At 40.0% G+C, this 15,262-nt stretch overlaps 1 protein-coding gene across 3 annotated transcripts in view; it reads left to right on the plus strand.

The window, feature by feature from the left end:
* Positions 1-15,262, plus strand: part of LOC138975694 (sphingomyelin phosphodiesterase 4-like) — a 38,036-nt gene that overhangs the window by 11,426 nt on the left and 11,348 nt on the right. The window contains exons 8-12 of one of the 3 annotated variants that reach the window (XM_070348434.1): positions 3,746-3,796; positions 6,251-6,399; positions 12,977-13,067; positions 14,521-14,645; positions 15,104-15,227. In XM_070348434.1, coding sequence (XP_070204535.1) covers positions 3,746-3,796; positions 6,251-6,399; positions 12,977-13,067; positions 14,521-14,645; positions 15,104-15,227 — 540 coding nt within the window. The remainder of the gene's footprint in view (positions 1-3,745; positions 3,797-6,250; positions 6,400-12,976; positions 13,068-14,520; positions 14,646-15,103; positions 15,228-15,262) is intronic. The other 2 variants (XM_070348435.1, XM_070348436.1) reach the window with 2 other exon arrangements.

The following is a 15,262-nucleotide window of genomic DNA, read 5'->3' on the forward strand; positions in this document are numbered from 1 at the left end:
ATCTCACTCATTTCTTCTGCCAACCCCCTCCTCAGCTCTCTGTGACTATTTTGATTGCACAAGTCAGAATTGATTTTGTCCCCTGTTCAGTGAAATGAGTTTTCTCAAGCAAGCTGTGACTGGAGTGGATCCATGGTTTGTCCGCAGTTCTGTCTGTCCGGCATGTGTCTCTTTTGTAAGACCATTGATCCGTCCAGATGTCACACTTTGATTTTCCCCCACTGTAGAACAAATCATCTTGTTGACTGCATTCCTACAGCATTTCTCCCCTCATTGTCATACCGCTACATTTTTACGCAGTGGATTATATATAATATATATATACATGCGTATATAACAGTTTTGCGTTTTTGTTTTGTTTTTTGAGTCACTTGAGAAAAAGTGACTCTATGTAATCGGTCAGTGTTAGTCTGTCCGGCCGGCCGGCCGGCCGTAGACACCACCTTAACGTTGGACTTTTCTCGGAAACTATCAAAGCGATCCGGCTCATATTTTGTTTAGTCGTGACCTCCAATGACCTCTACACTTTAACGATGGTTTCGTTGACCTTTGACCTTTTTCAAGGTCACAGGTCAGCGTCAAAGGAAAAATTAGACATTTTATATCTTTGACAAAGTTCATCGGATGTGATTGAAACTTTGTAGGATTATTCTTTACATCAAAGTATTTACATCTGTAGCCTTTTACGAACGTTATCAGAAAAACAAGGGAGATAACTAGCCTTTTCTGTTCGGCAACACACAACTTAACGTTGGGCTTTTCTCGGAAACTATAAAAGTGACCGGGCTCAAATTTTATGTGAACGTGACTCCCAGTGACCTCTACACTTTGACGTCTGCTTTGGTGACCTTTGACCTTTTTCAAGGTCACAGGTATGTCTTGAAGGAAAAAAATTGAAATATCATATCTCTGAAACTATTCATCGGATTTGATTCAAACTTTATAGGATTATTCTTTACATCAAATTATTTACATCTGTATTGTGTTGTGAATAGCAATTTCTTCCTGTCCATCTGATGCCTCATATAATATTCAGAACTGCGAAAGTGACTCGATCGAGCGTTTGCTCTTCTTGTTTAAGTAAAGAATTGGTTTAGGTGTATGATGATCATGCGTTTATGATACTTTTTTTCTTTGTAGAATCGTTTTGAGCTTGAATTTTTTACTTGACCATCTTTGTGAGGGCAAAGCCCTACTGTGATGTCTTTTTGAAGAAGTTCATGTACATGATTTGCATACTAGTTCTGTTAAATTCATGAAATGCATGCATAATTTTAGCTGACTCAGAAGTGTCTGTCGCTAGTACTGCTCTTTTATTTTTTTATGTTATATAATCTGAAATCTGAATTTTTAAAAATAATGGTTTTTTTTGTGGGTTTTTTTTTTTGGGGGGGGGGGGGGGTTCTTGTTTTTTGTTTGCTTTGAATTATGGTAGATGGGTTGTTTAAGACAGATCTGAGAATTTGATAAATCATTTTTAGAAATTCTGGTCTTATTGACTTGTTTTTAAAATAAATTATTGTTTTTGAGGCACTTAAAGGCATTCTCTGAAATAGCATTCTGGAAATGGAAGACCTGTCTGAGAAAGGTAACTAGATAAGTTCTCTGGTGGATAATACTGATGTGACTCCGTCTGGGATGACTTCTTCCATCGGTGTGTAAGCAAACATCAGGCACTGGAATTGTCAGGTGACACTGACAGGCAATTTTTGAGGTTGTAGAGTTAGATTTCATATTACGTGGACATTGTTCCCAAATGCTGATTCATGTTTTTGCTTACAACTACAGCTCATGCATGCTTTCATCAGTGCACAGTCACTGTGTGCAGATAAACCCAGAAGCTCTTAGAATACATTGTATTTAAAATACAATCAGATAAATATAAGTAGGTACCAGACTTAAAACTTTTGAAGCAAAGAATATATTTGACAAGAATTCTCAGGAGAGAGAAAAAATGACTATGAAAATGTGAAGTCACATTGCAGCAGGGTTAGGCCAAACAAAAATATATGTTGGTTTAGGGTAACCCGACCGACCCTATTTTTTTCACGCCGACTCTAACACTTCTTTTTCATTTCTCAAAATAAAAATCAACTTTTGGCACATTTTGCGAACCATACCAAGACTAAGGGAAGTAACCTCCTTTAAACTCGACTAAATCTTTAAATAAAAAAATAAAATTTTTTAAAAAACGACCTACTCACCCTATCTTTTTTGGTCATGTTACCCTAAACCAACATATATTTTTGTTTGGCCTTAGAGTATTACTGTTCAATTTATTTCATATCTACCTCGACTTGCAGTCACACAAGTACAGTGTAGTACAGTTATTGACCAACTCAGTCGCACTTCTCTGCACACATACTTTATCAATTGGGAGACAAAGAAAGGACCCCTGATCTTTTGAGCAGATGGAGAAGAGTCTCAACACAATTCAGAAGTTTAGTGCAAGTGAAACCGAAGATATTAGTCAGTGAGCAATTGTGCGATGGATGACAAAGCAAAAGAAGGATATCATATAGTCACCCCTGCAAGAATTACTGTTAACACAAAAAATACAGTATTAGACAAAATATAATAATTTGATTATTATGCTGACAGATCTACTGGCTTTTAAAAGATTTTAACGAAAATGTAAGTTTTTTTGTGTGGTTTTCAATAGCAGACACATTTTTGACTCACATGCGAAGCAAAAGTGAGTCTATGTACTCACCCGAGTCGTCCGTCCGTCCGGCCGGCCGGCCGGCCGGAAAACTTTAACGTTGGATATTTCTTGGACACTATTCAGTCTATCAGTACCAAATTTGGCAAGATGGTGTATGATGACAAGGCCCCAAAAAACATACATAGCATCTTGACCTTGCTTCAAGGTCAAGGTCGCAGGGGCCATAAATGTTGTCTAAAAAACAGGTATTTTTCACATTTTTCCCATTTTCTCTGAAGTTTTTGAGATTGAATACCTCACCTATATATGATATATAGGGCAAAGTAAGCCCCATCTTTTGATACCAGTTTGGTTTACCTTGCTTCAAGGTCAAGGTCACAGGAGCTCTTCAAAGTTGGATTGTATACATATTTTGAAGTGACCTTGACCCTGAACTATGGAAGATAACTGTTTCAAACTTAAAAATTATGTGGGGCACATGTTATGCTTTCATCATGAGACACATTTGCTCACATATGATCAAGGTCAAGGTCACTTTGACCCTTATGAAATGTGACCAAAATAAGGTAGTGAACCACTAAAAGTGACCATATCTCATGGTAGAAAGGGCCAATAAGCACCATTGTACTTCCTATGTCTTGAATTAACAGCTTTGTGTTGCATGACCTTGGATGACCTTGACCTTGGGTCAAGGTCACATGTATTTTGGTAGGAAAAATGTGTAAAGCAGTTCTTAGTGTATGATGTCATTGCTAGGTTTAGTTATTTGACCTTGACCCTGAAGGTCAAGGTCATGTAAATGTCAAGGTCATGTAAAGGTCAAGGTCAAGCATGTGAGTCGTATGGGCTTTGCCCTTCTTGTTGCAGGTTATTCTGATGTGTAAGATATGATTATTTGTGTCAGAATGTCTTTTGGTGTATTTTGATCTTTCTCCTGTCTGTCTATACATTAGCACACAGTAAATATGTTAACTGTTAGAGCTGCAGGGTTAATTTGTTTTGTCTCCTTGTAGCTTTCAGCATCACAAAAGAGCTAAGCAATAAGTTTCTAAAGTATGTTGATGATGTTTGTGTTTCAAGCAGTCCTCCATGTACTTTGGTCAGAGGGCAGGTGCCTTTAACTACCTGTTTGTGAGTATCACCTGAAAGACTAGCACCTGCAGAGGCCTGGTTTGAATAAGATGCTAGATTTTGGACTGAGTTGTAATGGATTGTGGCTTTGTCTGTTACCTGACTGGTGTTGTCCTGGCTAATGCTTCACCTTGTTGTTGTGAACAACAATGATGGAACAACTACAGCAACAGAATCTATACAAATGAAATATGCACACATGCTCACACACACAAAAGTACACCCATGCAGACACACACACAAGCGGACGAGCGCAGACGCACACTTGCTCATAGTCATACACACACACTCACACACAGACTCAAACTCACAGTGTGACACATACACACACACACACACGCACACGCACACACACGCACACGCACACACACACGCACGCACACAGCCAAAGGCATGGGCTACTGCAGTTATAGTAATCATGAAATCATAATCATCATGGCTGCATTTGTTCTGCTCCTCCATTGCTGCAAAACTTGTCTCACAGCATCCAACTCTGGCGTGGTCTGCTGCCTTCATTGTCTATTTAACATGTGTGCATCCACCAGTCCATTATTTGTTACTACCGTTTTCATTTGTATGTTGCTAACCCCCAAGAGGTGTGTCCACCCCATGCTCTCTTCATTATTTAGGATTATTGTACTATTTGTTTGTTGCCAAAAATTAATACTTACAAGTTTTGAGCATCTTTTTCAATTTCAAACCATCTTTACTTTGAAGCTTGATATTAGTGTGGTTTTACAATTATTTGCATGGCTGTAGTGATGTCCATACATATCCACTGAGAGTGCAGGACAACACTTTGCAAGCAGTCTGATAGCTTAGCAACACTCATTGTTTATTAGCTGTGTAGTGTGTATATGGAACTCTGTGCATTTGCCTTATTTTTTTCTCTATCTGTTAATAATCCTGTGGATGCCTTGGGTGTCATGGTGACATATCATTTACACTTATTCATTGTTTGTTTTTTCGTCGGTAAAGTGTATTTGTGGATATGGTTTTGAATCAGCTTGCTTTGTGTATATCAAGTTTCATGTTTTAAAGGAAGCATTATCCTGTTTTTGCTTGATGTATGAATGTTGTTGAAAGTTTGGGACTGGACTATCTAGGCATGAGACCAAGGGTAGGGCGGATGCTGGCGAGAGAGGTGAAGGGACGGGGAATGTTTACAGTGCCGTGAGCCGGGCTGTGAGCAGTGCCCAGCAATGTTTAGCTTAGGCACCGTCGCGGCAGACGCGCCTTAGTTCAATGCAGCAAATGCAGCGCGCTATTGTGGCCGTCTGGCTGACTGTCGTCCCCATCTCTAAGGCAGACTGATACCAAGAGGTGTAAGTTACACCCGCCTTCAGGCTCAGGCATTTTAAAACGCTCGACTCAAGACTGAATCAGCATTGTCATTTATATCAGCCCTGTTCCTTTGTACAGGAGTAGAATTAGAATATTTATGTATTGGGACTGGGATGTCCTTGCTTTGTAGTTCAATGTAGTACACAAACACTTTAGTTTTTTTGTGTTCTTCATTTACACAAGCATGAACTTGAAGTTGGCTACAAATTCTTTTGATGTATTTGAATGAGTTGAATATATATCATATTTACATTATTTTGTTATGTTATGTAAGTGTAACTCGCAAGAATTCAAAAAGAAGTGTCTGAAAGAGTACTACATCTGCCCACATTTCACGTTGTTATCCTGTTTCCGTTTCCTGAGCATCAGCATATTGGCATGTTGCTCGCATGCTTTGTATGTCTGCTGCAGACATGATTGTCTGGATTTATAGTTATTAATACAGTAACATTATTAGCTTGGAGTGGTTCTTCACAGTTCTATTTTTTTTTGTTTTTTTGTGTGTGTATTTTACAGTTCATTGTGCATTGCTTAAATTACGTTTGATTTCAGTGCCAATGTGTGTTGTATTTCAGTATACACTCTAATTGTAATTTACGTCAGTTGTGCATGGTGGAGATGTGTGTCTACGAAGAGAAGTTAGAGTGGCGTGTTGGGTTCTGTATGCTTTAGTTAAATTACTATTTCCTGTGATTATTTGTGTGTACATGTGTGTGTTTTAAGTGTGTACATTTGTAGATGCGCGTAAGTAAAGAAGTTCACAATAAACATAAAAGTTAATTGAAACAGACTAAGCAAATGAACAAACAAATATCTTGTCAGCACTACAAACGCACTGTAAGTCTGCTGTCACTATGATCTAAGGATACAAGCATACAGTGGAACTCCCCATTTAAGACCAAAACACATCTGAGAAAATCAGGTCTTAAAAAGGAGGAAGTCTTGAAATAGGGGTAAATTTACAGAGGTTATATGAAGAGAAAATGTGAAAAAGCCGGGTCATTCGGGGGTCTTATAATGGGGGTTCCTCTGTAGCAAATCATGTTTGTCACCAAAGCTGATACCACATTCAGGCCAACTAATGATGTGACTGTTGGCTGTGTGGAACAGGAGCACTTCATGCCGTCGCTGAACCAGGTGATGGTGGTCAGAATGCTGGTCAAGTATCTGCACTACTTCACCAACAGCGCCGCCACCGTCATCACCTCCCCCTACATGTACCAGCAACGTGTGGAATCGCCGCTTGACCATTTCAAGAGGTAACACTAACACGCATGTCCCTACTCTTCTCTCACTGACACTAACTTTTCATCTTCATTTATATTTGTGGTGGTGTTCCACCCTTATGTATACCCCCCGCGGGTTAGGGGGAAGAATTTACCCGATGCTCCCCAGCATGTTGTAAGAGGCGACTAACGGATTCTGTTTCTCTTTTTACCCTTGTTAAGTGTTTCTTGTATAGAATATAGTCAATTTTTGTAAAGATTTTAGTCAAGCAGTATGTAAGAAATGTTAAGTCCTTTGTACTGGAAACTTGCATTCTCCCAGTAAGGTAATACATTGTACTACGTTGCAAGCCCCTGGAGCAAATTTTTGATTAGTGCTTTTGTGAACAAGAAACAATTGACAAGTGGCTCTATCCCATCTCCCCCCTTTCCCCGTCGCGATATAACCTTCGTGGTTGAAAACGACGTTAAACATCAAATAAAGAAAGAAAGACCCTTATGTATGGGCTGAGGTATGAAATACAGTTGAACCTGCCTCTGCGACCACCTCTCCATGACGACAACCTTCCCATCATGACCCCCTAAGAGAATCCTGACAAGGGTTAATTTAATATAATTCACCTTTACATATCGACCACCTGTCTATAACCACTTTTGGTTGGACCCTTGGGTGGTCATTTTGACAGGTAAAACAAAACCCTAAACCCTAACCCTAAGTATAATCCTGAGTCCTTCTCCCTCCTGCCATCAGCTGCCACCATAGTCTTCTTGTCATGGGCTTCGTGGTTGTTTATTTTACCCTTCCGCATGGGCAGCTTGGTGATTTCTTTGAGGGTGTGCAAGCTAGGTGTCTGTGTGTTTCCAAGTCTTCTTCTTCTTCTTCTGTAGAGGACTGGATTCTTGCGAACGTCTCAGCGTCCTGCGACTTTTGCTGGAAAGTTGAGGATCTTAAACAATGTGTTACAGTCTTTTTGCAAGCGCATGAGGGATGTACCATTGTGTTCTGTCCTGAATGTTGACTCGGGGGAAATACAGAAAAATCCCCTGCCCCAAATGGGCCTGAATCCCACGCCCAGAGCTACAAACTAGTTACAGTGTCACCCAAGTCAAAAACGTGCACCTTCTCTCTCTACCTTGATGTCATTTTGTGTAACTTAACCCTTTCGCTGCCAATCAAAACTTCCTGACTGCCAGGGAATATTGGAGTTCGGGGTGTAATAATTCACAAAAAATTCTAGCTCCAAACTGGCAGTAGGTAGAAAAGTAAAACCTATGTTATTTTTAAAAGAAATTCAACCAAGAATCTGTTTTTAGTATCTAATCATGGAAATAATTCACAAGTGCAGGACGGGTATACCGGTCCTAAGGCAGTCAAAGGGTTAATTTTAATGATTTAATGGTCCCTGAGCGAAACTGGCCGATTAACGTAACAGTCCAATAATGCTGATATAAGTTGTGAAATGGGAAGTATGATATATCATGAAGTAACTTTTACTTTTTAGGGTCTGGAGATGGAAAACAAACTCAGGTTTCAATTATAGACATTTTTTTTCTCATTTTTTACATAATTGAAATTGTTGTTTTTAATTGTTAGAATCTGAGTGTAGGAATACTGAATATACATGTACTTTGTTCTGTTTTATAATCTGAATATATGTAAATGTGGCAGACGTACATAATACGCTGTGTGTACGTAAGAGTATGAGGACAGTTATGTATCTAGTGAAGATGGAGGTGAGAAGAGGTCAATAGTTCAACAGCTGTCAGTCTAGCTGCACAGCGCCACACCATGAGTGTCCCCGGCCAATCCATTTTACGTATGTCAAAATTGAATTAGGCATTTGATTTAAATATTGAACCGCCCCAGTCCAAGTATTGATTAGGTTTGCACATTCAGCAGTTCTGGAGACAGAAAGAGAAATCTAGGTTAGGTAAGAAACAAGTCGCGTAAGGCGAAATTACTACATTTAGTCAAGCTGTGGAACTCACAGAATGAAACTGAACGCACTGCATTTTTTCACAATGACCGTAGTCCGCTGCTTGTGCAAAACGGAGTGAAACTGACGAGCCTGTTCAGCGCGGTAGTGGTTTCGCTGTGCTGCATAGCACGCTTTTCTGTACCTCTCTTCGTTTTAACTTTCTGAGCGTGTTTTTAATCCAAACATATCATATCTATATGTTTTTGGAATCAGGAACCGACAAGGAATAAGATGAAATTGTTTTTAAATCGATTTCGGAAATTTAATTTTGATCATAATTTTTATATTTTTGATTTTCAGAGCTTGTTTTTAATCCTAATATAACATATTTATATATTTTTGGAATCAGGAAATGATGTAAAATAAGATGAACGTAAATTTGGATCGTTTTATATTAAAAAAAAATTTGTTACAATTTTCTGATTTTTAATGACCGTCCAAAGTCATCAATTAATTTTTAAGCCACCAAGCTGAAATGCAATACCGAAGTCCGGCCTTTGTCGAAGATTGCTTTACAAAAATTTCAATCAATTTGATTGAAAAATGAGGGTGTGACAGTGCCGCCTCAACTTTTACAAAAATCCGGATATGACGTCATAAAAGACATTTATCGAAAAAATGAAAAAAAACGTCCGGGGATATCATTCCCGGGAACTCTCATGTCAAATTTCATAAAGATCGGTCCAGTAGTTTGGTCTGAATCGCTCTACACACACACACGTACAGACAGGCAGACAGACACACACACACATACACCACGACCCTCGTCTCGATTCCCCCTCTATGTTAAAACATTTAGTCAAAACTTGACTAAATGTGAAAAGGTGTAGGTGGAACACTGTTTACCAAACCAGAAAGGCTTGTTTGATAACATCGAACTATCACATACAGTGGAACCCCACTTTGACAACCTACACAAAAATATGAGAAAATCGGGTCTCAAAAAAAGGAGGGAGTTTTAAAACGGAGGTAAATTTACAAAGGTTATGTACATAAAATCTGAAAAAGCAAGCATGGTCAAAAGGGAGGAAGTCCTAAATTGGGGGGGGGGGGGGGGGGGGGGGTGTCAGCTGTATATTTAGTTGTAAGTCAATTAGAGGGAATAAAGAATGACTTGATAAGATATTAAATAGGACTACCTTCTGTGGTTAACAATGGTGGACCAGAATGCTGATAAGTTGCTTTTATCTGTTACAGAAAAAATGTGATCTTTAATTAGCACTCCTCAATCTCTCCCCCCCCCCCCCCCACCAAACCTCCCCCCTCCCCACAAACAAACAAAGCATAACCTTGAACCAAACCAAACTTCAACTCAACTCAGACCAATTCAAAGCAAGCAAAAACCAGAGAAAGGACATCTCTGGGTTATATACAGATTGTAGAACATGGAAATCAGACTTTCTGCAAACAAATAATACATTTTTGTGCCTTATAGTTATAGTACTGCATGGGAGACCGAGATATATATGCAGCATATGTTCTTGTTCAGACTTTTTTGCCCAGGCGTGACTGGACTAGTGGGGTTGAACATTACAACAGATGGTCCACGGGAATGCGGCATGAAGGGTAACGTAGCGACTTTTAATTGGGTACACATGTGTACGTGTGATTCCCTCAGACGAACTAAACTCTGATTGGCTGTAGGCATGCACAGAGTTGTCAGATGAAACAGATGACATATTTGATTGACAGGACTCAGTGGGTTTTGCTTACCATATTAGGCATACACTATGGAGTGAAAATAAAGGGGAGATCGAGTGACAAGTATACGGCTGAGGGGGGAGGTGTATACTTTTTGTATTATTGTAATTTTGCAACATTTTTTCTGCCAAGATTTTGTCTTTCAATTTCATAGGGTGTCAAAAGGGTATTGATGTGATTGTACTGTGAGGCTTGGTGGAGCCATATTAGGTTGTTCTTCCTCCTGCACATCTGATACACGCTGACGTCACTGGCCCCCTCCTCTTCTCTTACCTCCGACCAGCACTCTTACTCAATCTGATGCGTTTTTGACGTAGAAGATTTTTTTTGTTTTTTTGTTTTTGTTATGCAAATTGCAACAATTCATTCCTCATGCTGTCAGTTTTTCATCCTGTCTCTCACTTTTCGCATTATTTCTATTCAATAGTGTAATTAACTTTGACTCCCGTGAACATTTTGTTCCTGGTCTAAGAGTAAGATGGAGGTTTAACTCATTCGCTGCGCGTCGGAACTGGAATTCCGACACCTGTGTTTAGCGTTGGCTGCGTGCCGGCACTTGAGTTCCGACGGATATCACGAATTTTTAACGGTGTAAACGGTCCTGCTGACCAAGGGAAACAACCCCTGCAATGAACTTCTATCTGTCTACAGTGGTACCATTCACTGTAAACAGTTCCTTCCCTTAAATTGTTGGGATTAATAAAAATTTTGTTGACGGTGTGCGACCCACGTGTTTTGACTTTTCCAAGATGGCGGATCGTTCTGCTGAGACGTAGTAACTTGAAAAGAGTGCTAGAACGTGTTATTCAGTACGGTTCTGATCTTGACCTCAGTGATGATGATAGTGGAGATGATATTTTAGATTCTGGTGACGATTTTGTGCCAATGAACGATCATTTGGGTGATGATTCGGGCAATGCAAGTGTCGATCATGACATTGTGTATGATGAACCCATGACGTAGAAAGTTTTTTTGTTTTGCTTCAAATTGGATATTTTGCGTGGATATGAAGACAACAAAAGGTATGTACTTTCAAATGTTTCATATATTTTCTAAAAGAGTAAGTTTCAAACTTTGCAAAAACATAAGGTATGTAAGGTTATCTTGTGTTGTTGATTTTTAATATTTTTTTCAAAATGGCTCTAAATCGCGCGTTGGCAGGGAACACAGGGGAAATTTAGCTGCGCAGCGAATGAGTTAACTCCAAAGTGACCTAGAGATTGAGTAAAACTACTGTTCGGAAGATCAATCAATCAATATGAGGCTTATATTGCGCATATTCCGTGGGTACAGTTCTAAGCCCAGGGATTTATTTTGTTTTTAAAAATTTTTATGCAATTTATATTGCGCACATATTCAAGGCGCAGGGATTTATTTATGCCGTGTGAGATGGAAATTTTTACACAATACATCACGCATTCACATCGACCAGCAGATCGCAGCCATTTCGGTGCATATCCTACTTTTCACGGCCTATTATTCCAAGTCACACAGGTATTTTGGTGGACATTTTTATCTATGCCCATACTATTTTGCCAGGAAAGACCCTTTTGTCAATCGTGGGATCTTTAACGTGCACACCCCAATGTGGTGTACACGAAGGGACCTCGGTTTTTCGTCTCATCCGAAAGACTAGCACTTGAACCCACCACCTAGGTTAGGAAAGGGGGGAGAAAATTGCTAACGCCCTGACCCAGGGTCGAACTCGCAACCTCTCGCTTCCGAGCGCAAGTGCATTACCACTCGGCCACCCAGTCCACCCACCAGAAATGAAAGAAGTGATGTAATTTCCTCTGATCCTTTCACACCTTAACCAGACAACTTAATTTCTGTTGAGCTGGTCAGCTTGCTGCATGCAGTGCGTGCCAAAAGAATGGGTAGTGCCTCTGATAATTATTAGTAGTTTATTGTTTGACAAAAAAATTGTATGGGACTTTTGATAAAGATGACAGTACAAAACATACACATTATCACAAGTGCAGTACAACCTGTTGGTCTTTTGAAGTGAGTGGACAGACAAATGATGATGAGAAAATGAAGACCTAGCTTATGACCTAGAAACGATGGCAGCAGCAAGTTATATTTACAGTTTTATGTTGGTTAGTCTCCTTTTTGCTGTCCCACTACAGGTTGTAAACTCCCCACCACTCAGAATTGATTAGCCCAAATGCAACCCCCAAGCTCGCTAGATGAAACAGTCTTTACTCTTATATGACACACTAGATGATTACCCGCTTCGCCGGGAAGAAGTAGAGCCGAATACCAGGCTGCGTCTGGGAAAGCCGCTGGCGCACGAAGGAAAGGAGATAAACGCGCAAAACACTGGAGACCTTCTAAAAATAGTAACGTGCAGTGACCTTCTAAAAATAGTAACGTAGTAACGGGAATATGGATTGACGCCACACGGAGGAAGGGAGATAATCGCGGCTGAAAACACTGGAGAAGATAAGGAAGAGTTACTGGTAGTGGATCCCGACAACAACAAAAACAAAAACAAAAAAATCGGTTGAGCGCGCACAGCGCTGCGCGCTCAGAGCATGTGTTGAAATATCATCGATGAGGTTGTGTCCGGGGTGTAGCTGAATAAGGTGTCCAAATTTGAAAAAGATCCACCGAGAACTTTGGCCGTGCATCGCGAACAGACAGACAGACAGACACTAGTCGTAAAAATATATAGATGCCCAAACTTTGTTTGTACTTAGACTTCCTCAAGCTTGCATGCCTAAGTTTTTTGCATCCTAATTATTGAATTAATTCGTATTGATCTATGCCACAACAGGGATTACTACTGTTAGCTATATAGCTGTATAGATAGCCATAACATTTTAGACAGCATTGGTTTTATTGTCAGTCACTCTTCCTTAAATTCATTCACAGAAAGTGTTATTCCATGCTTTTGCTGATCATATTTTTGTTCTTCCTTGGAACAGAACTGTGGTACCTCAGACAGTGCAGAAGAAGTTGTACTGGTTTCTGCGTCATGCCTTTGACCGCTGGCCTATGGACTGCTACTTCAGAATGGTGAGTTAATGTACAGTGGAATCCCCTTTTATGGTGTAAACAAAATCTAAGAAAATATCAGTTACAGAAAAACTTGAAAACTTGAAATGTGTCAAGAAAAGTTTGTCTGCAAGCTCATTACTGAACAATTTCTCTACCCCCCCCCCCCCCCTCCCCCCACACACATTTTTTTAAAAATCGATTGAACCTTGTATTTTCCTTCTTTGAGTCATGGACATCAGAGTCCGACTAAAACTCATATTGACGCTGTTGGCCAAGACTTCAAAAGAGTGCATGCTAGTGTTCCTTAACCACTTGACTGCCTTAGGACGGGTATACCCATCATGCGCTTGTGCAGCCGCAGCGCCTTAGGATGGGTTAACCCGTCTTCTCCGTTCCGGGATTTTCCAGAAATGCTACGTCACTGCTGACACACAAATAGCAGCCAATGGCTTGGTAGGATACCTCATTCTCATGAATAAACATAAATGGTGACGCGGTTTTGCGTCTGAAGGCTATTTTCGGCCTTGGCGACAGGGTAGGGGAGAGAAATCTCGACTCGTCAAAATGGCTAACGGTGACAGTCGACCGGGCCCCAGTAGGGAAAAACAAAGCCGGACTGACGCTACAGGCGGTGCAAATGATTATGGATACTGACAGGGGAAGGGGGAGATTCTTCTTTCGGACGATTCGTTGGAAACAGGTAGATGATAGTGATTATAATCCTTTCTTGGAGCAAGCAAAACAGCCACCTGTGTTTGATCCACAGGCACCGGAAGATCCGCTGGACTGATTTTTCAAAAGTTCATATTTAAACATCATTATAAGCCAAACTAATTATTATTTCCATGATTAGACACTAAAAACAGATTCTTGGTTCAGTTTCCCTTAAAAATAACATAGGTTTTACTTACCTACCTACTGCCAGTTTGGAGCTAGAATTTTTTGTGAATTATTACACCCCGAACTCTAATATTCCCTGGCAGTCAGGAATGCACATACGCAAGTTTTGATTGGCAGCGAAAGGGTTAAATGGTTAAAGGAGTTCCAACTAAAATGGATCGAATTGCGCAACATAAATGTTATTTGTATTTTTGATCAAAATATGACGTTTGACACAGATCTCGACAGACATTGTTCACCTCGACAAACTGGCACAGTCTCAGAGGAACACTGACTCAGTGATTGTCTCGATCTGTCTAAAATGTCATATTTTGATAAATAATTAAATACACAAATAACGTTAATTGTCAATACTTATGAAATATACAAAGCAAGGCAAGGCAAATGATTTATTCAAGAAATTCCATGGGGGTACATCACAAAACAAAACAAAAATAAAGGAAAATGAAAGAAATGCCAACTGTTTCAACATATTCATAAACTCCTTCCGATAAAAAAAAAGTAAGGATTTCATAACTCAAAAAAAGAAATTCGCTGGTTATGAAATGCACTGTGTGTTGTGATGTTTCAGGTGCTGGAGACCTGGCTTAGCTACGTACAGCCGTGGCGCTACACTGACGTCCAGCAATACTACAGCGGCAAGAAGAGCAGATACCACGAGACAGAGACCAGGGAAAGACGTGTGGAAGACAAGTGGTCAGTTAGGACATCAGTCTTTGTCTTTGTTTGAGTGTGCAGTGGAATTCCCCTTTGAAGATCTAAAAAAATAGGTGTGTGCGAGTCTTTAAATGGGGGTGAATTTACAGATGTTATGAACAGAAAATGTGAGAAAACAGGGTCTCAAAAAACTCTCATGAGGGAGGGAGTGTTAAATTAGGGAATCTGATTATCTTTAAAAATAAAAAAAAGGGGGGGAGGGGTCCACTCTATCTGGGTTTTACACTGTGAATTTTAAGCTCTGTAAGGGGAGAAAATGTTGAAGGGGAAAAAAAACTGGCTTTATTTGTAAATGCCCACTCGTGAAAAAAAAAAAAGTGGGTGCACTGGGTAGTTGAAGCTAATAACAGCAGAAGAAGGTGAAACAAGAGACTGTCATGTTTAAACAGATAGCTATAAAAAACTTGAGGTTTGAATGATTGTATTGTTTGTTACAGGGACCGGTTCATAGAAGACAACTTGCTGTTCTACACAGTGCTGTTCCAGGAGCTGTTGCCACGGTTACACCGCATGGACTTCTCTTCTCCGCAGAGCGCCTACATGCTCTATAGGCTTACAAAGGTGTGACTGCCAAATATGTATGTGCGCACATATGC

The sequence above is a fragment of the Littorina saxatilis genome, linkage group LG9 (assembly GCF_037325665.1).
Source record: "Littorina saxatilis isolate snail1 linkage group LG9, US_GU_Lsax_2.0, whole genome shotgun sequence".
NCBI classification, from domain to species: Eukaryota; Metazoa; Mollusca; class Gastropoda; order Littorinimorpha; family Littorinidae; genus Littorina; species Littorina saxatilis.